This window comes from Schistocerca gregaria, chromosome 6, assembly GCF_023897955.1.
Source record: "Schistocerca gregaria isolate iqSchGreg1 chromosome 6, iqSchGreg1.2, whole genome shotgun sequence".
In the NCBI taxonomy this organism is placed as follows: domain Eukaryota; kingdom Metazoa; phylum Arthropoda; class Insecta; order Orthoptera; family Acrididae; genus Schistocerca; species Schistocerca gregaria.
The window spans coordinates 331,871,204-331,897,890 of NC_064925.1; the positions used below are offsets into that span (position 1 = coordinate 331,871,204).

General features: G+C 38.3%; 1 protein-coding gene across 6 annotated transcripts in view; it reads right to left on the reverse strand.

Moving 5' to 3' along the window:
• Positions 1–21,951: 21,951 nt before the first annotated feature.
• The window catches only part of LOC126278964 (muscle-specific protein 300 kDa), a 1,270,985-nt gene continuing 1,266,249 nt past the window's right edge, over positions 21,952–26,687 (reverse strand). For all 6 annotated transcript variants that reach the window (XM_049979256.1, XM_049979254.1, XM_049979257.1 and 3 more), the window contains one exon: positions 21,952–23,548. In XM_049979256.1, the coding sequence (XP_049835213.1) occupies positions 23,329–23,548 (220 nt within the window). In that variant the 3' untranslated portion in view covers positions 21,952–23,328. The remainder of the gene's footprint in view (positions 23,549–26,687) is intronic.

The window sequence follows — 26,687 nt, forward strand, 5'->3', positions numbered from 1 at the left end:
GGGTGGTGGGGGATAAGGAGGAGGCTGAGGTGGGAAGGGGGGATAGCAGGATACAGGTGGGTGGAGAGAGTAGTGCTGCTTGTTGGACATAGTGGGGCAGGGTAGTGCAGTCAGGAGAGGAGGGGGGTGGGGGTGGAAAAACAGAGCCATAGAGGAGGGAAAGAAGACAAGTGGATGCATTGGCAGATTAGTTGTCTGTGTACTGCTGGAGCGGAAGCAGAGAATGGGATGTATGGGTGAAGGACGGCCAAGAAAATGTTCAGGCAGAGGGGGCGGGGGCGGGGGGGTTGTTATAGGAATGTAGGATCCATTACAGGGGAAAAGCTGGTGTTGAAAAGGAGGATCCAGTTGCTGCAGACTATGAATTAGTCATTGAAGTGAAGCTTGTTGTCTTGGGCAGCATGCTCAGCAACTGGGTGGTCTAGCTGTCTCTTGGCCACAGCTTGTCAATGGCCACTCATACAGACAGACAGCTAGTCGGTTGTCATGCCACTTAGAAAGCAGTACAGTGGTTGCAGCTTAGTTTGTAGATCAAATGATTGCTTTCACATGTAGCCATGTCTTTGATTGTGTAGGTGATACTTGTGACTGGGCTAGAGAAGGTAGTGGTGGGAGGGCATCAGTTATGGGCTTGCATCTAGGTCTATTGCAAGTATATGAGCCATGAGGCAAGAGCTTGGGAGGAGGGGTGGATTAGGGATGGACAAGGATATTGCGTAGGTTCAGTGGGTGGTGCTCCATCCATAAAATTCTCCTGTTTTGCAATCCCAAACTCTTGCATCCCATCTTTCAAGTATAAACCTTGCCCTCCAGGAACTGGAGCAGCAATCACAATGCCACATCAAACAACTCTCCAACATATTCACCTCCTGATCCCCCCATTGACTACTATCATCCACCACATCTACAACAGCCTCTGGACATTCCCCACATCCCCTTACAGCCAACAAACGCTGCCTCGCAGACCTACTACATTTACCACATCCTCAGAAACTCCATCCCATCACCATACAGAATACAGAACCTAAACATACACAAAACACAATCATAAACCTTTCCTCCAAAAGTCTTAGTCCCACAGAAGTACCCGTCCTTTCCAAGGGCTTACCTTCTGTTCTGCTCCCAAATTCAATCATGCTGAACCTGTTAAAGACCTTCTCTCCTTCTTCCAGCCCCTACAGCAGAAACACCTTTTCACCACGAACCATAATAATCAGACTCATTCCACAATTTCTTAATCTCAAATTTGCCTCACCATCATTTCCCAATCCCTCAACATGGAAGCTAACCTTCCATCCTCAGAAAGAAATGCAATCCTCCACCTAAAAACTGATCCTGACCTTGTAATCCTACCTGTCAACAAAGACTCCACCAATGCGAGTTTTGAACCATAGGGATTACTTGGAGGGAAGGATTTGACTGCTGTCAGATTCATGCATCTACAAACCCTGCCACATTCCAGTAATTCAACAGGATATTCAGTCTCTACTCCAATTCTTATCCCCCCTCCCTCCAAGTCCATCTCTCTCCTCATCCCTACCACAGCACACACTCCTACCTTCTGTGTACTCCCTAAAGTCCATAAACCCAACCACCCAGGACACCCCATTGTGACCGGTTACTGTGAGCTCCCACTGAATAAATTTCTGATATTGTGAACCAATATGTTCAGCCTGTTGCCTGTAACCTACCCTCCTATGTAAAAGATATCAACCATTTCCTCTAATGACTCTCCACCATTTCTGTTATTTTACCACTCAGCACCTTCCTCATCACTATTGATGCCACCTCCCTCTATGCTAGCATCCCACAATACCCTTGGCCCTACCTCTTCATTGTCACTGTGAGCAGCTATATCCTCACCCACAGTTACTTCTCCTCTGAAGGCAACATATACTAACAAAATCAATCTTAAAGCAATTGGCACCTGCATGGTACTATCTTGTGCAAGCTACTCATGGGCCATCTAGAGTAATCCTTCCTAACCAGCCAGAATCGCAGACCCCTTACTTGGTGTTGATTCATTGATGACATCTTCACAATCTGGACAGAGGGTGAGGACACCCTATCCACATTCCTCCAGGCCCTCACCTCCTCCATTTACTTCACCTGATCTCCCTCAACACAAGAATCCACCTTCCTCAAATGTGACTTCCACCTCAAAGGTGGCTACATCAGAACCTCCATCCATGTGAAACCCAATTACCAGCAATATCTCTACTTTGACAGCTGCTGCCTATTCTGTACTAAGAAGTGCCTTCCATTCAGCGTAGCTACCCATGGCTGCCACATCCATAGTGATTGCCAGTCCTCTCCAAATATGCCAAGAATCTCACTAAGGCCTTCACAGACCCAAATTACCTCCTACCCTTGTACAGAAACAGATCTTCTGTGCCTTGTTTTCCCACTCACCACCACCCCAATGCCTTGTCACAAAGGACCACTTCCCTCATGATTCAGTATCACCCAAGACTGGAGCAGCAGAATCTCCTCCAGGATTTCAGCTATCTCTCATCAACCCCCAAAATCAGAAATATCTCACCTACTATCTTTGCCATTCCTCCCACAGTGGTATTCCACTGCCCGCAAATCTACACAATATTCTTGTCCATCCCTACTCCAAGGCTGCTCCCAACTCCTTGCCTTATGACTCATACACCTGCAATAGTCCTAGCTGCAGTACTTGTTCCATACATCCTCCCACCACCACCTATTACAGACCAGTCATTGATATCACATATCCCATCAAAGGCAGGGCTATCTGTGAAAGCAATCGCGTGATCTACAAACTAAGCTGCAACCACTGTACTGTTTTCTGTGTATGTATGTATGACAAGTAACAAGCTGCCTGTCTGCATGAGTGACCTCTGACAAATAGTGTCCAAGAGCCAGCTGGACTAATTGCTGAATAAACTGCCCAACACAGCACACTTCACTTCTATGGTTGCCTCTGCATCCTTTCTAACTACACCAGCTTCTCTGAATTATGCAGGTGGGAACTCTTCCTGCAATATATCCTACATTTCTGTTCCCTCCCCCACCTCACCCTTTGCTAGGCCCTTTCCTTCTCTCATCTATCCCACTAATGCTGCAACAAGTCTTTTCCTCCACACCTATTTCTTTCCCCACCCCTCTACTCAAACCTCCCGACTAAATCTAGCAGCCCTATCCTGTACCCACCATGTATGTCCCTGCATGCTCCCACAAGCAGCACTGAGCACTACACCCTCCCCCACCCCTACCTTGCTATCTCTCCTCCTCCTTGCCCCAACCTCCTCCTTAGCCCCACCACCCACAGATTGCTCCACACAATCGAGCCTCAGTGGCCAGAAACAGTGGCCATGTGTGTGAATTGATCTTGTATGAACATGTGTGTGTTTCCTAATTTAGAAGAAAATCTTTTAGCCAAAATTTCAAATGTATATCAGTCTTTTTGATGTGCCTCTGTACAGTGAGTAGCAATCTACAAATGTCTAGAAAATTTCTTGCATGTTTTCAAAAATAGATTTTCCCATATAATCTTCAATAAAAATACAAAATATAAATTAAAATAGATTTCTATTTCCATTAAAAAAGTCAAAGGTAAAAAATGGTTACACAATTAAACTTCCACCCATCACACTTTTTTTGTAACATGATGTATTGTGTGGGCTCATCAGAGAGCCTGGCAATAAACAGGATTCCGTTGCTTTTATAACATATATTTTATATACTATTTTATGGGTCTCAGTTAGGTAATGGGACTGCAATAAATAAAAAAGAGATAATTGAAGTTAATTATTTATTAATACTATATAAACTTAAAAAGAAACAAACCTTTTTTCTGTCTTTGGAACAAGTTTATCTTAGTATAGTGCACCACCATCTGGAAAAGTAAATAGTAGCTGCAGTGATCATCAGTGGCAAACACTTGTAGCAGACTAGCTACAAGGAAGCTTGTCCACTATGCCAATGGCCCCATTCATTGTATTATAGAAACTTATAATTTCTTGGAGATTTTTCTGGGTGCTATCATCTATGACACCATCGTCATGCATTGTTGAAAGAAGTATTTATTTTTCTTTGGAATATAAGTCAGCAAAGCGTTTATAGGTTGCCATACAAAAATTCTTGAACATTGTTGGATACCCTTCTGCTTGAATTCACGTGGAATTTCTGGCTATTTTTTTGAACTATTGCCACCACTGTCAATACTAGATCTCTCAGTAGTTCTTCTGAAATGGGAATGTTTGTGAACCAATTATCCAGGGTCAGATTTCATATGGTGCCTGATATTGCAGCAGTTAGCTGCTTGACAAGGACATTTGTTAAAGTGTCTTCATAAGAAGGTCCTTGGGGGCTGTGTACCAAGTAAATTTCTAATTTTCTAGTGTACAATGTAATAGCATCTACTAAAGAAAACAGTTTGGTTCTGTATTTTGCAGATTTGCTGGGCATGTATTGACAAAATCGGCATGAACCTCTGAAATTTTCTAACATCTCATTTAAAGTAGCATAGTCACTGTTTCTCTAATGTTTCTCGCAACTGTGGACACTTCGTATAATCAACTGATTAGTGCCAACTTAACTGTTAGATTTTGCTCTCCAAGTGTCATAAAATCAAATTGTTCTAAATAAAAATTTAAACTGCTGTTTTGACATGAGAGCACAACAGAAATCAAGGCCAATTCCATCAGTAATTCAGATGTTGTCAATTGAAGTATGTGATGATTTATGTAGCCCTATTATATACATAATGCCAAATAAAGCTTTCAACTCAGTGAAATTTGTAAGCTCTCATTCTCTTTCATAATTTATTCACATTGATGTTATTTTTTTATTTGTGTAGCTTAATATGTGCTGCCCCATTTCTAAGTCTAAATTAATAACCATGATTCTGAGGGGTTACTAACGTCACATGCTGCACGTTGTGGACCTGATTGTTCTGTGCCTATATTATGTAGTCATGCTCTAATTGCCTGTGGCCAAGGAGTCTTTTTCCATTTGAAAATAACAGTGCAAGTGGCGTTTCTTTGTATTTTTGGCAATAAAGAACTTATATGATGATAAATTCTGTAATTAAATGTCTCGTTTGTTACTGTTTGCTGATTCTGAAGTTGAAGCTGTTATTGAGGATTATTATCTTTACGGTCTTACTCTGACTCTGTGTCATGCCCACTAACTTCGTCCAGAAAATCCACTTCTCTTCTTTATCCTCTTCACCATCAATGAATTTGTCATTTTCCTCTTCATCCTTCTTTACATTATTAGAACAGATCTAAAACAAAAAGAAATAGTAATATAAAAGCTATAGCAAAAAAGTATCAATAAAATTTCACTTATACCAGTCACTGTGTGGGGTTCTTCAGAGCCTTACACAGAAACACACATCTGTACTTAATTTTGCGTGCATGCAGACTGAGTGTTGCTGGCACAAGAGTAACAGATCTTGGGTAAATTTTAAAATTAGAAAATTTGGGTTTTAATGATGCTGTACCATGGATCAAGGGTTAAGTAACATGAATAAAAATGTACACTTTATAAACTTTTTTAATGTAGTTAAATTGTGTGTGTGTGTGTGTGTGTGTGTGTGTGTGTGTTTGTGTGTTGGGGCTTATAGGCACTCAGTGCCAAGGTTATCAGTGCCCTGATATGTTTAGAAGAGCTACAAAGGGGGAAAGAGAAATCAAATGTGAAATATTCATTCTCAGTCATAAAAATAAGTCAAATGCAGGATGGTCAGTTGTGTAATCTGAACTCAATACTACAGCAGGAAGTCCAGAATATCCAAAATAAAAGTGAGAAAATTTATTGCATAATCCCTTCAGATATCACAATATTTCAGTGTATTCTGTATAAATATAAGAAATGAGATGTTAATGTAAATGGATATCTAAGCAATTAAGGCCCTTTCATGTAAATCATGATGAACAAGAAATTCTAGAGAAATTTCGAAGAATTATAACAAATGATTTTTGATAAGAAGCATTGTCTTTAAAAAACAAAAATTCAATTGAATTAGATGGAATATCTGCTACAGTAATTAAAGCAGTTTCTAAGACATCAGTAATGAAGAAACAGGAAATAGCCACTCTATTTTTTAATATGGGGTATGTGTGTTTTTGCCAGCAAACATGTTCTGTTTTATTGAAACAAAACCTTTTCAATTGTTGTATTTCAGATCTTGTTTCTTGTTCAACCAGCAAATGCCACCTGCTTGCACATTTTTGAGTTACTTGCTTGATGCTGTTGATTCTGGATTAATCCAACACTGCTCTGCAAAACTATGTGTTTTTTTTAATGTAAAACACATCACAATGTAGCACTAATGTGTGTATTTCCATCCTGCTGGCTAAATATGTATCATATGTTTTTGTAGTGCTACTAACAGATGTTCTTTATATATTATATCATAGAGAACAGCTTCCTTGATATTTATGACAGTGAATGTATCAACACAATCTGGCTGATGGTTCAGAAACATGAAAATGACACGATTTCCTCCAGTAAAAAGTTTAAATATTTCTACAAGAAATCGTCACCATCATCTGATGCTTACCCTAAGCAAAAAGGCAGTAATAAAAATAAACTATTGTTTCAAAAATAATGTGACTGTTTGCAGTTTTATTCCTCACTGATATTTCATCCAGTTCTCCACACTATATATGTCTCTCTCTTTTTCTGTCTTCTGACTGGTTTGATGTGGGCTGCCATGAATTCCTTTCCCGTGCAACCTCTTCATCTCAGAATAGCACTTGCAACCTATGTCCTCACTTATTTGCTGGATGTATTCCAAACTCTGTCTTCCTCTACAGTTTTTTTTTCTCTCTATAGCTCCCTCTAATACCTTGGAAGTCATTCCCTCATGTGTTAGTAGAGGTCATATCATTCTGTCCCTTCTTCTTGTTAGTGTTTTCTGCATATTCCTTTCCTCTCAGATTTTACGCAGTCCTTATCAGTCCACCTAATTTTCAACATTCGTCTGTAGCACTACATCTCAAATGATTCGATTCTCTTCTGTTCTGCTTTCCTACAGTCCATGTTTCACTACCATACAATGATGTGCTACAAATGTATATTCTCAGAAATTTCTTTCTCAAATTAAGGCCTATGTTTGATACTAGTAGACTTCTCTTGACCAGGAACGCCCTTTTTACCAGTGCAAGTCTGCTTTTGATGTCCTCCTTGCTTCATCCATCATTGGTTATTTTGCTGTCTAGGTAGCAGAATTCCTTAACTTCATCTACTTTGTGACCATCAATCCTTATATTAAGTTTCTCACTGTTCTCATTTCTCCTACTTCTTATTACTTTCATCTTTCCTCAATTTACTCTCAATCCATATCCTGTACTCATTAGACTGTTCATTCCATTCAGAAGATTATGTCATTCTTCTTTGCTTTCATTCAGGATAGCAGTGTCATCAGCGAATTGTGTCATTGATATCTTTTCACCTTGAATTTTAATCCCACTCCTCAACCTCTCTTTTATTTCCACTATTGCTTCTTCAATGCACAAATTGAACAGTAGAGGTGTAAGACTACATCCCTGTGTTACACCCTTCATAATCCAAAAATTTAATTCTTGGTCTTTCACTCTTATTATTCCATCTTGGTTCTTGTACTTATTGTATATTACCTGTCTATCCCAATAGCTTACCTCTAATTTTCTCAGAATGTCATAACATCTTGCACCTTGATACATTGTCAAACATTTTTACAGGTTTCATAAGAAACTCTTCAAACAAAATGAAAGCTATGTGGAAAGTTATTAAAAAAGAAACTTGTAGTTCAAAACCTAAAAAGGAAAACATTTCTCTAGCACTTAATGACTCTAAGGTCACAGATCCATACACAGTTGTAAACAAGTTCAATGAATATTTCACCTCACTAGCAGAAGATCTCATTCAGGCAAACTGCAAGGTATCGTTCTTCAATTCCACCAATACGTCAAACAGCACTAATGCTACAATGTTTGTTTATGAAACAAACCCTGATGAAATTATGAACATAATAAAATTGTTACGCAATAAAATCTCTAGTGGCTATAATGAAGTACCTGACCTCATATTAAAGGTGTGTGCTCCCCATATAGTAAAGCCATTATCAACCATCTACAACCAATCATTAAAAACTGGCATTTTTCCAGATGCTCTCAAAATAGCTAAAGTCTCACCATTACTAAAGAAAGGTTCCCCTGATTTAGTATCCAATTATAGACCATTATCCATATTAAGCATCTTTTCAAAAATCCTGGAAAAACTTTTTTATGACAGGCTTATAAATTTCATAAAAGACCACGCACCAATCAGCATTCAACAACATGGTTTTAGTAAATCTTTATCCACCCAGACAGCAATTTTTGAACTGTTGGACCACATACTGAAATCAATTGACCAGCATAATATAGCTGCAGGTATCTTCTTAGATCTCTCTACAGCCTTTGATGTACTAGATCATAAAATACTGCTTGCTAAATTGGAAAAAAGAGGAATAAGAGGTGTGGCTCACAACTGGCTATGCTCTTACCTACAAAACCGCAGACAGAAGGTATCACTTCAATACGATATTAATGTACAGAATAAAATAAATAACACAGTTTTCCTCTCGGAGGAAAGAACAATAAGATATGGTGTTCCCCAGGGTTCTGTTCTAGGGCCATTACTTTTCCTCATTTACATAGATGATCTTGTTGAACGTATGAGCCCACAAAAAACTATCCTGTTTGCTGATGATACAAGCATAGTGTTGACTGGATCTAGCCCTGAATCCCTTCAGACAATATCTGATAACTCTATGAAAAAACTTTCTGAGAGGTTTAACAAAAATGGCCTATTTGTTAATAGTGGGAAAACTGTATGTATCAACTTCCATCTAATTCCCACATCTAGTCAAAAAACTATCCAAGTAAAGTTAAATAATGATAAAATTGAAAATGTAAATGCAACGAAATTTTTGGGTCTATGGATCCAACAAAATTTTAAATGGGACACACATATAAACAACTTATCAAAGAAACTCTCATCATTGTGGTATGGACTAAGAATACTAAAATCTACTACAAGTAAATCCACACTAATGCAAGCATACCATGTACAGTTCCACTTATTGCTCCACTATGGAATCACCTTTTGGGGAAATTCAACTCACAGCACAAATATATTTAAACTACAAAAAGAGCACTGAGGATAATCTGTGGCCTCAAAAAGCTGGAATCTTGTAAATGTCAATTTATAAAACTTAATGTTCTAAGCATCCCATCCCTATTCATTCAAGAAACAATCCTATTCACCAGTGAATACCTCTCAAGAACAGGCAAATTAATCCAAAAGAATGATATACACGCTCATTATACCAGAGGGCAATCTAATTTCCATCAAATTTTTTCAAGGACATCATCATACCAAAAATATATAACTCATCTGGGTGTCGTATTACACAATAAAATTCCAGAACAAATAAAAACTGCTCCAGATCCAATATTTAAAAATAAACTAAAGGCATTTCTGACAAAGCACTGTTTCTATTTAGTACAGGAATTCCTGGAAATGAAAAATTATAAAGTTGCTTTGTAAAATACTGTGATTAGAGTAAAACATTCTGTAGGCAAAATAATAACCTAATTTCTACTATACACAACTATGTTTCAGTTTCACTTCCCAAAATTTTTCAGCTCGCTTTGTGAATGTACAAGTACACATTCTATTAGTATTAAAACTTAATTGTCTGTGAAATCTCAATGTTAATTTCATGTTTAATGTAGTTTTTAAATGACATTGTCCTTCTGTTGTGTTTCCAGTTGACATTTTCACTATTCTGTAATCTCAGTGATTGTTTGTGTAAATTTAAAGTAGCACTACATTGCCTATGTGTTTCTTAGTTCCCCATGTAAGTTGTTTCTATTCTCTGTATGTGAAGTTACTATATTCATCAATGAACAATTTTGTGTACATTTTTTTAAATGGCAGTCCATTGCCTACTTTTTTTTCTTTCTCCAAACTGCATATTTGTTAAGAAAAATGACTTGTCCTATATCATGTGTACTTTGTACAATATGTGACCCACAGGATAAATAAATAAATACAATACAATACAAATATGAATGTGTCTTGATTTTTCTTCAGCCTTGCTCCCATTATCAGCTGGAGTACCAGAATTGCCTCTCTGGTGCCTTTGTCTTTCCTAAAGCCAAACTGTTCATTATATAACAGATCCTCAACTTTCTTTTCCATTCTTCTGTAGTTTATTCTTGTCAACAACCTGGATGCATGAACTGTTAAGCTGATTGTGCAGTAATTCTTGCACTTATCGGCTCCTGCAGTCTTCAGACTTGTGTGGATGATATTTTCCAAAAGTCAGTCAGTATGTTGCCAGATCCATACATTCTACACACCAACATGAATAGTCATTTTGTTGCCACTTACCCCAATGATTTCAGAAATTCTGATGGAATGTTATCCATCCCATCTGCCTTATTTGATCTTAAGTCCTCCAAAGCTCTCTTAAATTTTGATTCTAATACTGGATCATCTCTTCTAAATCGACTCCTGTTTCTTCTTCCATCACATCAGGCAAATCTTCCCCTCATGGAGGCCTTCAATGTACTCTTACCACCTATCTATTCTTCCTCTGCATTTAACAGTGGATTTCTCATTGCACTCTTAATGTTACCACCCTCACTTTTAACTTCACCGAAGGTTGTTTTGACTTTCCTATATGCTTAGTCATACGTTCTGGCAATCATTTCTTTTTAGATTTCTTCATATTTTTCATGCAATAATTTTATCTTAACCTCCCTGCACTTCCTGTTTATTTCATTCCTCAGTGTCTTGTATTTCTGTATACCTGAATTTCCCTTAACATTTTTGTGCTCCCTTCTTCCATCAATCAACTGCAGTATTTCTTCCGTTATCCATGGTTCCTTCACAGTTACCCTCTTTGTACCTATGTTTTACTTTCCAACTTCTGTGATTACCCTTTTTAGAGATATCTATTTCTCTTCAAATGTACTGTCTACTGAGCTATTTCTTGTTGCAGGATCTATAGCTTTAGAGAACTTCAAGTGTATCTTGTCATTCCTTCCACACTACTCTATCCCATGCAAACCTTTCCACCTCCAAATAACTACTGCAACCTACATCCATTTGAACCTGTTTCTTGTTATCTTCTCTTGGTCTTCCTCTACAGTTTTTACCGCCCACACTTCTCTCCAATAATAAGTCAATGAGTCCTTGATGTATCGGAATGTGTTTTTTCTCCACATTTCACTTTGATATAAAACTAAAAACAAAAAACTAACAAACTCCATCTGAACAGACAGTGAAGACCCAACAGTACTGACCAACCACAGTGTCATCCTCAGCCCTTGGGCTTAATTAGATGCGGATACAGAAGGGCATGGTGTCAGTGCACTGCTCTCCTGGCTGTTGTCAATATTTGTGACCGGTGTCGCAACTTCTCAGTCAAGTAGCTCCTCAGGTGGCCTCACAAGGGCTTAGTGCAACCTGCTTGTTCCAGCACTTGGCAGATCTGGATGGTGACCCACCCAAGTGTTAGCCAAGCCCAACACTGCTTAACTTCTGTGTTCTAACAGGAATCAGTGTCATCACTGTGACAAAGCCATTGACCAATATAAGGTTACACCCCAGACAAATACTACTAGATATGATGCCCTTAATTTTATACAGGATATTAACACATTTCTGTTTTTTTAGAAAAGCTTTTCTTGCTATGGCTTTCTGCATTTTCTATTCTCTTTACTTCAAATGTTGTCAGTTAACTCTTTTCAAGACAGTACCTTTCCCATAAACTGAACTTTCATATATTTTCCCACATCTGGCAAAATTACAATGTCACCATCAGGTCTTAGAATTGCCAATTTTTATCCCAAAATTTTAATTCTCATTGAATTTTTTTCCTTAGTTTCCTTTACTACTACTTCTATGTACAAATAGAGTGTCATGGGTGGTAAGCTACAAGCATGTTTCACTCACCGCTCAGCTACTGTCTCTTTCATATCCTTAGGTGCATTTGAGCTGCTGTCTTGTTTCTGTATATTATTGTTTTAGTCTTCAGTCTGACAATTGGTTTGATGGATTTCTACATGCTAGTTTATCCTGTGCAAGCTTCTTCATCTCCAGATAATTACCACAATTTACACTCTATTGAATCTTGTTATGTATTCAAGGCCTTTGTCTATGCCTCTACCCACCACCCTCATCCCCCCAACACACGCATACACACACTTCCTTTCATTTCCTGGCTGAGAATTTCTTTATGCCTCAGGATGTGATCAATCGATCCCTTATTTGCATTAAGTGGTGTCACAAATTTCTTTTTTCCCTAGTTTTATTCAGTATGTCATCATTTGTTCTTCAATCTACCCAGCTAATTTTTCAGCATTCATCTATAGCAACAAATTTCTATTCTCTTCAGTTCTGCATAAGGCTACATTCCATACAAATACCTTCAGAAACACTTCTTAATATTTAAATTTACACACAGTCCAGTCACATTAATGTGTCCCCCACATATGTTTGACATCAGTGTGCAATAACCGCCCACAGATGGCGTTTAGCAGCACTAACAGTGGGGGAAATTTAAAACGTGTTGGGTGACATGGTAAATGGTGCAGATGCTGCTGTAATATGGAAACAGAGATTTATTTGCATGCAAAACGGCATGATCATTTGCTTTCAGGTAAAGGATGGAAGCATTTGAGAAACAGTTATGCTCATAGTCTGTTCATGTGGTGCTGTGGTTAAAGTATACCATACAGGCAAAATGGCGCTATCCAACTGTAGTGCACCACAGACCATAGATGAAAGGGGTGAATGACATCTGTGGAGATGTGCATGGGCTAATCATTCGGATGAACCATCTACCAACAGTGTCTCCTCCGTTCATCAAACATCACTATGTATTGGCCTCTGCAGCAGGCCTTTGGTTCATGCACCCATGCTGACTGCTGTTCATAAGGATCATAGACTGGAATTTGCATGCCAGTACTACAATTGAATGTCCCCTGAGTGCCAGTAGATGGCCTTTTCAGACGAATCATGTTTATATGTTCCATTGGAGTTGAACATCTGAAATCAAACAGCCTGTATCAATCGTCAGAAGGATTCAGGCAGAAGGAGGGAGTGTTATGATCTTGGGAATGTTTTCATGGCATTTCCTGGGTGATCTCATCATTCTAAATAGCACAGTGGATCAACAAAAATATGCATCTATCCTTAGAGACCACGTTCACTCCTACTTACATTTTTCCCCCTCAGCACAATGGCACCTATCAGCAGGACAATGGAACATGTCACACAGCACGCAGTGTACATACATGGTTCAAAGTACACCGGGATTAATTTACCACACTGGCCCAGATTTAAACACTATTGACAATCTGTGGGACTATCTCAGTCAGGCTGTTCGTGTCATGGATCCTCAGCCGAGAAACCTAGTGCAGCTGGTCATGGCACAGGAGTCAGCATGTATTCAGTTCCCTGTCAGTACCTTCCAGAACCGCACTGACTCTCTTCCTGCATGTCTCGCAGCATTTCATGCTGCAAAAGTTGGTTGTTCAGGCTTTTGACAGATGGTCACATTAATGTAAATATTGTATTCAGTATAAACTCTTTTTTTTTTCTTTTCATTCTTGTTTGCTTTCAGTGTTTCTTTTCATTGTCATTCCATATCTTATATCATCTCTACTTCAATAATTATCAGTTATTTTGCTGCCCAAATCACAAAAAGCATCTACTACTTCTAGTGTCTCATTTACTGATTACTTCCTCTGTCATTGTCGGATTTAATTTGACTACATCGCATTACTTCTTACTTTTGTTAATGTTCATCTTAAAAGCAGTCTGTTCAACTGCATTCTGTTCAATTGTTCTTCCAAATCCTCCTCCATATCTGGTAGAATTATGACGACAAGAACAACACTCAAAGTTTTTATTTTATTTATTTATGTGTTCCTGCACTTTTAACTGCCTTTCCAAATTTGTCTCTGTTTTCTTTCACAGGTTACTGAATGTACAGATTGACTTATGCTGGGGATAGGCAACAACCTTGTCTCAGTCCCTTCTCAGCTAATGCCTTCGCTTCATGTCTGGTTTATGTACAAGTTTTATAGAACTTTTTGTTCACTGTATTTTACCACTGCAACTTTCAGAATTACAGAGTGCATTCCAGCAAACATTGTCAAATGCTTCCTGTAAGTCTACAAATGCTATAAATGTAGGTTTGTCTTTCTTTAACCTATCTTCTAAGATATGTCATAGAGTCAGTATTGCCTTGTGTATTCCTACATTTCTCAGGAATGCATACAGATCTTCCCTACGGTCAGCTTCAAGCAGTTTTCCCATAAATAATTCATGACAGTATTTTGCAACCATGACTTATTAACCTGATAGTTCAGTAATACTCACACCTGTCAGCAACTGATTTCTTTGGGATTGGAACTATTACATTCTTATTGAAGTCTCATATATCTTGCACATCAGGTGGAATAATTTTGTCATGGGTAACTTGCCCAAGGATACCAACAGTTCTGAGGAAATGCTGTCTGCTCCAGTGGTCTTATTTCAGCTTAGGTCTTACAGTGCTCTGTCAAATTTTTCTCACTGTATCATATCTCCCAACTTCATCTACATCCTCTCAGCTTTTTATAATAATATTTTCAAGTTCATTTCCCTTGTATAGCCCTTCTATATATTCCTTCCAGCTTTCATTTCTTTGCTTAGAACTGGCTTTCCATCTAAGCTTTTGATATTCACACAACTACTTCTCTTTGCTCCATAGGCCTCTTTAATTTTCCTACAGGCAGTATCTTTCCACCAGTTATGCATGCTTCTATACACTTGCATTTGTCATCTAGCCATGCCTTCTTAACTATTTTGCACTTTCTGTCAATCTCATTTTTTTAGACACCTAAATTCTCTTTCTCCTGCCTCATTTTTATACTTTCTCCTCTCATTGGCTATATTCAGTATCTCCTGTGATACCCACCAATTTCTAGTAGATCTTGTCTCTTTATGTATTTGATCCTGCCTTCAGTATTTCATCTCTCAAAGCCACCAATTCATCTTCTACTGCATTCCTTCCTCCTGTTTCAGTCATCGTCTAATGCTCTCCTGAAACACTAAACAACCTCCAGTTCTTTCAACTTTACATTTCACAACCAAAAAAATTTGTGGTCAGAGTCTACATCTGCCCCTGATGACATCCGTCAGTTTAACATCTGGATCCAAAATCTCTGTCTTAGCGTTATGTAATTGATCTGAAATCTTCCAGTGTCTCCAGGACTCTTCCAGGTATACAGTCTTCTTTCATGATTCTGAAACCAAATGTTAGCTACAATTAAATTATGCTCTTTGCAAAATTCTAACAGACAGATTTCTCCTTCATTCATTTCCTCTTGCCCATGTTGTTCTTTTTTTCCTTCTCTGCCTTTTCCTATTATTGAATTCCAGTCCCCTGTCATAATGAAGTTTTCCTTTCCCTTAATTATTTGAATATTTCCTTTTATCTCACCATATATTATTTGAATCTAGCTAGGTGGCATACGAACTTCTGCTAATAGTGGTGAGTGTTGGCTACCTGTCTGTCTTGGCTCTGATAATGCATCCACTATTCTGTTCCTAGTACATTACCCACATCCTACTTTCTTATTCGTTATTAGACCTACTCTTGCATTACCCCTATTTGATTTTGTGTTTATAACAATGTATTCACCAGACCAGAAATCCTGTTCATCCTACTACTGAACTACACCATTTCCCACGATCTGCTTTCATTTTTAGATTTTCTCTGCTACCTACCCACTTAAGGGATGTAACATTCCATACTTTGTTCTGAGGAATACCGTTTGAGTTTTTCCTGATAACATCCTCCTGAGTAGTCCCCACCCAGACATCCAAATGGGGACCCATTTTACTTCCACATTATTTTACATAAGACGATTGCATCATCATATAATCACACCGTAGAGCTGCACGCCCTTGGGAGAAGTAATGGCTGTAGTTTTCCTCTTGCTTTCAGCCATTCACACAGCCACCACATCAGGGCCATGTTGGCTGGTGTTATGAGGCCAGATCAGTCGATCATCAATACTGTTACCCCTGCAACTACCGAAAAGGCTGCTGCCCCTCGTCAGGAACTATTATGTTTGTATGGCTTCTCCTCAGATACCCTTCCACTGTGGTTGCACCTATGGTACAACTACCACTGAGGCAAGCAAGCCATCTTACCTCAGCAATGTCCTTGGTTCATCAGGGTCATCATTGATAAAATAATGCTATTTCTAATATTTGCAATGTAGGAAAAGATAAGATCGCTACTTTAATGTAAAGATGACACATTAATTCGCAGAGAGACACAACTGAAAGACACTTACACATAAGCTTTTAACCACAGCCTTCATCAACAAAAGAAACACAAACCATTCATTCACACAAGCAAGCACACTTCATGCACACATGACTGCAAACTCTGGCAGCTCAGACCAGAATGCAATTATCACGTGTAATGGAAGGAGCAATCTGGAGAGGGTGGGGGAGGGGAGGGATACCAGTATATGGTTGGGGGGGGGGGGGAGTGAGAAGCACTGTCTGACAGTGTGTGAAGGGCTAAAATGCCAACAGGCACTGTGTCAGTAGGTTGCGGGGCTAGGAGGTTGGGAAAAAGGAGCAAAAAATAGTCCAACATGACTTCCAATCCCTGCATATATCCCTAGGCCATCCCAGCACCTCTCCCCTGAATCCATATCCCTCCTCACTCCTGTGACACCCCGCACATCCACCTTCTCTACATGCTCCCCAAAATCCACAAACCCAACCATTCTAGCTGCCCCATTATGGCTGCCAACCCACCTGCCCATCTTTCCCTACCCCTCTCCCTTTTTTGCTCAATTTTCCTCACCCCCCTGCCCCACAGCCTTCTGACACTGTGCCAGCTGGCATTCTAATCCCTGCACACTCCACCAGACAGTGCTCCTTTCTACACCCCCCCCCCCCCCCCCTTCCAGCCCATACATGGGTATCCCTTTATCTTCCCCTCCCCTTCAAGATTGCTGTTTCCATTCCATGTGATATTAGCATTCTGGTTCAAGCTGCTGGTGTTGGCAGTCATGTGTGTATGAGGTGTGCTTGCTTGTGTGAATAAATGGTTTGTGTTTCTTTTTCTTATGAAGACTGTGGCCAAAGTTTGTGTGTAATGTCTTTTAATTGCGTCTGTCTGAAACTTGACATGTCATCTTTACAGTAAGTAGCAATCTATCTTTTCCTACATTGTTGATATTCCAACCTGGAGTTTCCATTGTTTTATTTCTAACATCTGACAACTTCTTCCCATAAGTAATCAACCATTTGAAGAATGATTCATCCAGATGCGATAAAGTAAGCAATGACCATGGATTTATTGAAGAAAAGCCAAAAGGAAAATCTTGAAAACTACTGTCTCTCACCTCCCAATACTTACAAGCCTTTTTTTGAAAAAAATTTTAATACTTAAATTTAAAACTTCATGCAAAACTTTAATGTCCTCACAGTAATTCAGTTACAGTTCCAGAGAGACGAAAGTGTGGTTAGTTTTCTAAAACATATTTGTGTTTGGATGAGTCCCAGAAGGATACAGGAATCTTGTGTAACCTCTTAACGGCATTTCTTTGTGTAAACCACACACCAGTGCTTTGAAAATTAGAAATATACAGAATCACACATGTTTACCTAACATTGTCCAGACAATATTTCACAGAAGCAAAACGAAGGACAGTTTAAAGATCATGTTCATGAAATTATTATTCAGAATAGGAAACGATTTTGTAGTCACACTATTCAGTTTTAGATCTACCCCTGGTGATAACATATGACCGACTGGCACATACATGTCACTGTGTTGACTGATGTCAGCACAGTTAAGATGGTACAACATGGAGACACAAAGTGGCAGAAGGGAGCTATCATACTTAGACAAGCAAATTATATACACTATCAATTTCAAAAATCAGTCACTGTTGCAGTAAGGTGCTAAGTATGCAAAACACAAAAATTTTCAATCATGTTCCCACTGAGTTTAAAAACTTAAGGAGTAGTGACTCCCTTTACAAAAACTACACCATCACTCTTGAATCATTCATTCAGTGCTAGTGGGAAATTTTTGAAAGAGAGCTTGCGAAAGAAAAGACAGGACAAGTATTTTAAGTAGATCAGATTATTTTCATTCAGCCATTGTGTAGTGTGGATATTATTATTGTGTACATACTGATAAACTGATTGCCCAGTCATGTAACAACATCTGTGCTTACCAAACTGCTCTCATCATGTCACTATTGAAGAACGAAAAGGGTAATTTGTGAAATGGTAACAAAGATTTTATTTAGATCATTCAGGCACTACGTGGTCTTCTTCTTCATTTTCTTATGCCACCCCCCTGGATTGGGGTCCACATTTTGGGTCAATGCACACCATTTTTTACAGTCTACTGCTTTCTGAGATTAACACTTCTTGATCTTAGATCTACATTTATGATGTCTAGCCACCAGAATTTAGATCTTCCATGTTGTCTCTGGCCTTCTGCAGTGAGATGATAGGCTGAGCTGATGACCGAGGTAGGTGGTGCCTGTACGATGTGTCCATACCACCGAAGTCTCTATTCTTGCATGTTTTCACTGATTGGAGCTACTCCATCTAGTTGTCAGATTGTTGTATTGTCGATGTGATCGACCAGGAAAATGCCCAATGATCTTCTCAGTATCCATATTTCCATGACATAGTTTGTTAAGTGCTCAGCACTTCTGGCTGTGGGCCAGCTCTTGGTTCCAGCAAAAATGTCAGACAGTCCTGCAGAGTATCACACCAAGCTGCTGGTGCTTTTGTACATAATTTTTATTTTATCAGTTAACTGATTGACTAGTTGTATGACACCAAATATGTGAAGTGTGAAGATAATAACCATTTATTGTTATTTGCAAACCTGTAGCATCTGTTGAGTATTAAATTGTAATGGAGTACACAAGATCTGTTCAAAAAATTCCAGAACATTCACAATTTCACACCAAAAGTGTGTTGGAGCAAAATGCGGTTGGCACCCCTACAGACACCTGTGTTTATTGTGTAATTGCCAGAAGTTTCATTGTTGTATGTCTGGAAGTTATTGTTCAGTGCTGTATTGAGAAGAATGTTGTGTCGCACAGTTTGCAAATTTTGAGATGGCAAGTTATAGGAGCAACGTGTCGGCATTAAATTTTGTGTGAAACTCAATAAAAATTTACAGAGACACACCAAATGATGCAGGAAACTTATGATGGTGAGTACTTAAGCCATACTCGGTGTTACGAATGGTTCACACGGTTTAAAAGTGGCCAGACAGAAGTTAAAGATGACCCTTGTTCAGGATGCCCTTTGACCTCTACTGACAAAACTTATGTTAGGAATGTTATTGAAATTGTGCGCCACTCGAAGACTGACTGTCCGAGAGATTGCAGAAGAATGTACCATTTCAATTGGATAATGCTGTGAAATCCTGACACAGCATCTTGGAATGCATCACTTTGCCACCAAGTTCATTCCACAGCTCAACAGTGAAGACCACAAAGGCCTTCGCCTAGCAATCTTTGAAGAGCTGTTGGATCACACAAATGAGAACAAGATGTTCCTTAAGAGAATCATAACTGGTGATGAAACGTGGGTCTATGATAATGATGTTGAAACCAAGGTTCAATCTTCACAATGGGTCAGAAAAGGTTCTTGAAGACCAAAAAAGGCTTGTCAGATCAGGTCAAATGTCAAAGCCAAGCTGATAGTTTCTTTGACTTTGAAGAATTAGTTCAGTGTGAGTTTGTGGCACAGAAACAAACTGTTAATTGATGGTACTATTGGGATGTGTTACAATGCCTGTGAAAAAATATGAGAAGGAAATGGCTTAAAATGTAGTTCAAAAATTCATGGCTCTTGCATCACGATAATGCACCGGCACATTCATCCTTATTGGTGCACAACTACTGCACAAAAAATGAAATCACTGTGCTGCCTCATCCTCTGTATTATGAAGACCTGGCCCCTGCAGACTTTTTTTTATTTCCAAAGTTGAAAACCCCACTGAAAGGATGAAGATTTGCAATGACAGACGAGATAAAAGAAGAGTCACAGATAGCAATTCCTCCCCTACTCCTCCAGTAAGAGGCATACCAAAGACTGCTTTCAGAAGTGTAAATGGCATTGGAAGTGGTATATCAGTTGTGGAGGAGAGTATTTCGAAGGAGACCATGCACAATAAGTAAAATGTAAGCATAGAAAAATATTATGGACAAAATTCCTGAATTTTTTGAACAGACCTCGTAGACACAAATATATGTACGGTAATCATAATGTTGATGTGTTTCATAAACATATTATAGTCAATGGTGCACATTGCCCTGTGAGACATGTCATTTTAGGTTTTACTGGGTTGAATGATGTAATGCTAATTTGCCTCCTCATGGATATAATTCCACAATGCACACTACATGAAACAGCACTACCAGTCCATCTGAGATTTTCTGGCAACATAACATAGAAACAGTAAAAAAAATAGGCTCTTCTGAGAGCCCACCAATTAGAAATATTGGACCATCTTTCTAATTTTGACACGTAAATGTAGAAAGGATAAGCAGAGCTAAAAACTAAAAGTGATTGCTTCTACAACAGGATTGATTACCTCAGAAATCTAAGAAACCCCCACAGAGAATGAACATTGGTTCAGCAGATGAAAATACATTCCTGGGTAGATAGTACAACTACACATATTGAATATCTACTTACAACAATGACCATGTGCATCTGGTCAGTTGCAAGTCAGGTAACAACATATGTAAAAATACATATATCATCATCTTGAATGTTGGCAAGGCACTGGCAACAACATGGCCAGAAATATAGCTTCGAGTACAACAACATTGGAGACTTCAGCAGTTACCACATGCAATGGAAAGAGAACACCCCACGCTGCACAACTAGGCTACTAAATATGAGTTACTACTTGTACTTAATCCCAAGAATGGGAACAATGGAATAACAATCTGTTTAATTGATGTACTTGAAGAATGGCATATGTATATAGTTTTAACATTTTTATATTAATGTGCAGCAAATTCTTTTATCAGTTTTAAGAAACTGGTCAATTTACGGTGTATGCGAGGGAGAGCGGAGAGTCTTTTAAGACATGCATACATCTTCAATAACAACCTTCAATGGAATGAATATGAAAGTAAAATTTAATTTGCCATTAATACCACAGAGGTATTATACCACATTAGACAGTAATTTACAATTCAAATTCCAGGCACAAATTTTATCCCAGCTGCAGTGCTCTCATAAATACATCTAGCAGTCAACATATAGACTGATTATCATCAAAAACATGAAAATGACTGCTGCAGCACATGATTTTGGAGTAGGAGTTGCAAGTTAAATATATTGAAATGCAATGTAGTGCAGCTGCTGAAAAGTCATCAGCTTGCTGCAGTGCCTTTTTCACTGCTGTAATGTTTCTCCCAGGGGAAAAAAACTAATATCTCTTCTGGTTGATATTTGTGCCTATAGAGCATTTTTCAGGTTAAAATAGCAAATGAGGCACCTCAAGAGTTCCATACTTCTGCCTACTATATTTCCTCTTACATCGCAAATGGGGAGGGGGGGGGGGGGGGTGGACTGAAAAGTACAAAATTTTTGCCAAATACCCTCTGATGATTCTTACGCATTTTAGAGATCTTTTTCCCATTTTTAGATCATTGTCTTACCCCATCTTCCTACCCTCCCCTCAGTGGTCACAAGCCTCTTCACAGTAATATGTTTCATGCTTCCCTGAATTGTTTTCCTCCCTTTGTTACAGCCACTGTTTCTTATGAAAGGAATACTGAAGAATTAGTTTCCTTTCCAAAGATATAGTGAGGGAAATGATTTAGGACATCAGGAAGAAAATTTCATTATAAAAGACACAGGTTTTTTTAATGTCAACGTATTTATTTCTTTTAACTGTAAATACCACAAACCTGCTAAGCTCTTCGTTATAAAAATACAATAAAATGCAAGAAGTAAACAAGCAGGAAGTAGTGTTATTTCTGTATCTATAGCCGTAGCCCACAGCAAAAGGACCACAAAAATATTAATTACACACAAGAAGTTTATGAGATTATAAGGTACGACAGAATATCTTTAACAAAAAAATAAACATTCCACAAATACACAAGAGGTGAATTAAAAGTGGACTGGACACTTTTGTTCATTCTGTGGGAGGAACACAGAACCTGTGAGCTGGAGAGCTTACTCACAGGATTGCTGAGTTCCTCACCACATAACTGCAGAATTCCTCCCTTATGTTCAGAGTGTTCCACTCCTCTGGACATAACACAGGAATTCTTGTAGAGAGAACAAAATCTTTTCCACAGAGCCACCTCTTCACATAAAATTTGCAAATACAAACAAAACAAAAGGAAATACCAGCTTCACAGCTATCCCCTGATATACAGAAAGCGATTCTCATTTATAAAAAAGTATCATCCTTCAAATACCAAATATTACAATAGGTGCACGTCTTTTTTTGCGTCTTCATATTCATTAAGAATATCATCCTTTATGTACAATAACAATTACAGAATTATTTTACAATATATAATCAATCGCTGAATTTACTTTCGACATTAAGTAACAATTGCTACCAGGAACAAAGTTCTGTAAAAAAATAATTTTATAAGCACATGGAAAGAAGCTTATCAGATCAACATGAAGATAAATGATCTATTTATAAACTAACAGGAAATATCATTGTAACATAAATGCAAGTTGGAAATGAATCATTGTATAATGATCCGTAACGTATCTTGGCATCTGCTTTGCAGAGAAACAGCAGTATACTAATAAAGTCTTTTAGCGACAGATTAAGTACCTTGATGACCCTTATATCAAACTGACTTTTCTGTCATAAAGCCAATCTCATCAAGAAAAATCTGGGAGTATTAACATGGAAGAAAGCAGTACAATATTCAAGCTAGAGTTACTATTCAGTCTATTTTCCTTTGAGAAAATTTATACATTCTCTTGATAAAAATAGAAGTTCTATGTTTATAATTAAACTGGCTTCCAAAGATTTTTTCAGGTGTTACAGTTCTTGTTCAGTAAGACAAAACATCTCCACAAGAGACTCCTAAAGGTCACAAACCTTCAATTTTGTACCTGAAGATACACAAACATATTTTACAATCTGGCATCTGTAACAGATTACCAGCAGCCCTAACTTTATCAGCTGTACAATCGGAACTGATATCCATGAAAGTACTTAGTATTAATACAATTTTATTAAGAAAGATTCTTTTTCTTTATTTATACAGGTGGTGGCCCATTAGGATAGCGGAGCATTGGCTCCAGGCCACGTGCAAATGTATTGCTCAGGTTGCAAGCATAGTCTTCTTCACCTGTTGGAACCAGAGATGCAACTCCTAATAACAGTAGCATCAGTGCCTGGATGGGCAATGATGCACGTATGACACGGCCGAGAAACCGGTATCCACGTGTAAGTACACTTGTGTCCATGTCCGTGTCACTGTAAAGGGTAAAAATAAAGTGTTAGTTTATTTCATACCTGTGCCACTGAAATATTTTGTTGTGTGAAAACTGAAGGAGTAAAACATACACACTGATATGAAACTTCCTGGCAGATTAAAACTGTGTGCAGGACCGAGACTCGAACTCAGGTCCTCTTGCCTTTCACGGGCAAGTGCTCTACCAACTGAGCTACCCAAGTACGACTCATGCCCCATCCTCATAGCTTTACTTCTGCCAGTACTTCGTCTCCTACCTTCTAAACTTTACAGAACCTCTCCTGCGAATCATGCAGAACTAGCACTCCTGAAAGAAAGGATATTGCGGAGACATGGGATGTTGCGGAGACATGGCTTAGCCACAGCCTGGGGGATTTCCACACTGACACTCAATGGCAGTAAAAAGGGTGTACTTCTAAATCAATAGCATGTAAACAACAATATAAAAATAATAAAACAACTGATCTGTCCAAGCCTATTTTTGCTACATAACAAGAGACCTACACTCTTATGAAAAGCAAATAAGAAATTTTATTTCAACATTCAAGTATTTTGCACTAATGCAATTCTACCCCTTTTACAGCAATGCTCCCAGTCACCATTCCTTGCCATCTCCAGTTTTAATCCCAGGACATATATCAAAGTAATTGCTTGGGCTATGTATTCAATGATGCCATTGTATTAGAGTTGGAAAGAACAAATGGAATAGTGTGTTATCTGAATGCACATTCAGGGTGCAGAGCCCAAGGAACAAGAAAGGATAATTATGCATGCTGGATAAACAAATTAAGAGAGTTTTTATTTGGTATTATGTCAAAGATATGCAGAGGAACTCAGAGCTGTCCCAACATTTACTTAAATATAAATATCCAGGGGGGTGGGGGGTGACACATGAATGCGAAGACATCAGTAATTTGACTTTTTATAGTGTTATGCTATATTTGGTCTGCACTGCACTGAAGATGTGTTTTAATCTGTACACAATGTTCTATGTAACATTGTTGTCATTTCATAAACATTCCATCGATGAATTAGATACTTATGGTTCTGTTAAGGATACTGGCATCTTTTTCTTCAGTCTACAGTTAAAATATAAATTTCCAAACAGTTTTCACCATGACAGATATAAGTATTTAAAAATTACAAAATACAGTCTCTTAGTTCAGATGACATCCATTCTTTGAAAAATACCTTTATCATAACAATAAAAAAAATTACACAATGTAATTGAGGAAAAGCAGAATAATTTCCTTTCACCACCATCACTCTTAGACATATTAATCAAAATTACCGCAATTTGAATATTTTCACACATACATGAAGCTACACACTGTGAAAGCAGCAGCACCATGAAGGGGACATGAAAATTATGTGAAACATAAAAGATATTTAAAGCGGAGTGTAGCATGAATATGAACATAATTGGTACATGGCACGCTTCAAATTTTAATGTCAGATACACATATTTCATCCACGCAAATGGTGCCACATGATTAAGTTAAAAGACATGTGACAAGGACAATTTCTCTCTTTCACACAGTCAAATTCCAAACTGAAACTGACGTGTTGTCATTATAGAGATGTGAGTGTGTATGTATGAGAGATAGATCGGTCATAAGTGGATGGCATGTAATTTCAATGGTAGATGACTACATGTTATGCCACTGTATGTGGCAGAGGCTCACAACCCCATAACAGACAACAGCAGTCCACCCACCCACACCAAACCCATGGTTATTGTGCGGTTCGGCCCCCAACCGACATCCCACCCCCGAGAATGTCTCATAACAGATGAGTGTAACCCCAGATGTTTGCGTGGTAGAGTAATCAATGTGTACGCATATGTGAAGACAGTGTTTGTGTTACCTTGGCTACCATACATCACAGGTATTCACAGCTCATCCCTCTGTTACTAAATTAACCATCTCCTGATGACTCAGGTTGTGTCCTGTCAACCCTTCTGCCATTTATCCAACTTTTGCCACACATCTTCTCTTTGTTATCCCTCTATACATCTAGTCTTCAGCATTTTTCTGTAACAATTTAGAGATTCTGTGCTCTTGTTATCTACGCTGTTTATTCTCCACATTTCACTGCCAAATAAGGCTACACTCCAGACAAATACTCTGGGAATGATCTCCATAATTTATATCCAATGTTAAAATATTTCTGTTTTTCAGAAAAGCTTTTCTTGCTATTACCATTCTGTATTTTTCTTTTCTCTTCCTTCTGCTGCTGTCAGTTCTCTCTTTTCAAAACACTATCTATTTCATAAACTGACCTTTCAAGTCCTTTTCCACATCTGGCAGAATTACAATGTCATCCCTGGTTCTTAAAATTGTTAATTTTTCTCTCATAATTTTAATTCTCATTCCAAATTTCTCCATAGTTTCATATACAGCTAGCTTTATGCACACATGGAATAACATTGGGGCTAAGCTACAATTACTGCATCCCTCACTTCCTTAGATTCATTTGAAGTGCAGTCTTGTTGCTGTATGTTGTTGTTGAGGTCTTCAGTCTGAGGATCACTTTGATACACCTCTCCATGCTAGTATATCATCAACAAGCCTCTTCATCTCTGCATGACTACAACTACCTACATCCCTTTGTATCTATTTAGTGTATTCAAGCCTTGACCTCCATCTATGATTTCTACCAATCACACTTCCATCCATTACCTAACTGACAATTCTTTGATACCTCAGGATGTGTCCTATCAATTAATCCCTTCTTTTAGACATTTTGTGCCACAGTCACCCACCCACCCAATTTGATTCAGTACATCATCATTTGTTATTCAATTTACTCATCTAATCTTCTTGTCTGAACTGCCTATTGCTCATACCCCATTTCCTTACAAGTCTACACTCCAGACAAGAACCATCTGAACACTTAAATTTATATTAGATGTCAACAGATTTTCTCTTTTTCAAAAATGCTTTTATTGCTAATTCGAGTCTGCATTTTACGTGGTGTGTTTTCTTAAGTAAGGTCTGTTTGAACACAACTACACAATGAAAGGTTATTTCAAACAAGTAAATTTCTTTTCAGAAAGTACATACTTCACTCTATTTTTTGACATAGTTGCCAAGTTCGATCAAACATGTATCACACCACTCAACCAATTTTAAAATACCC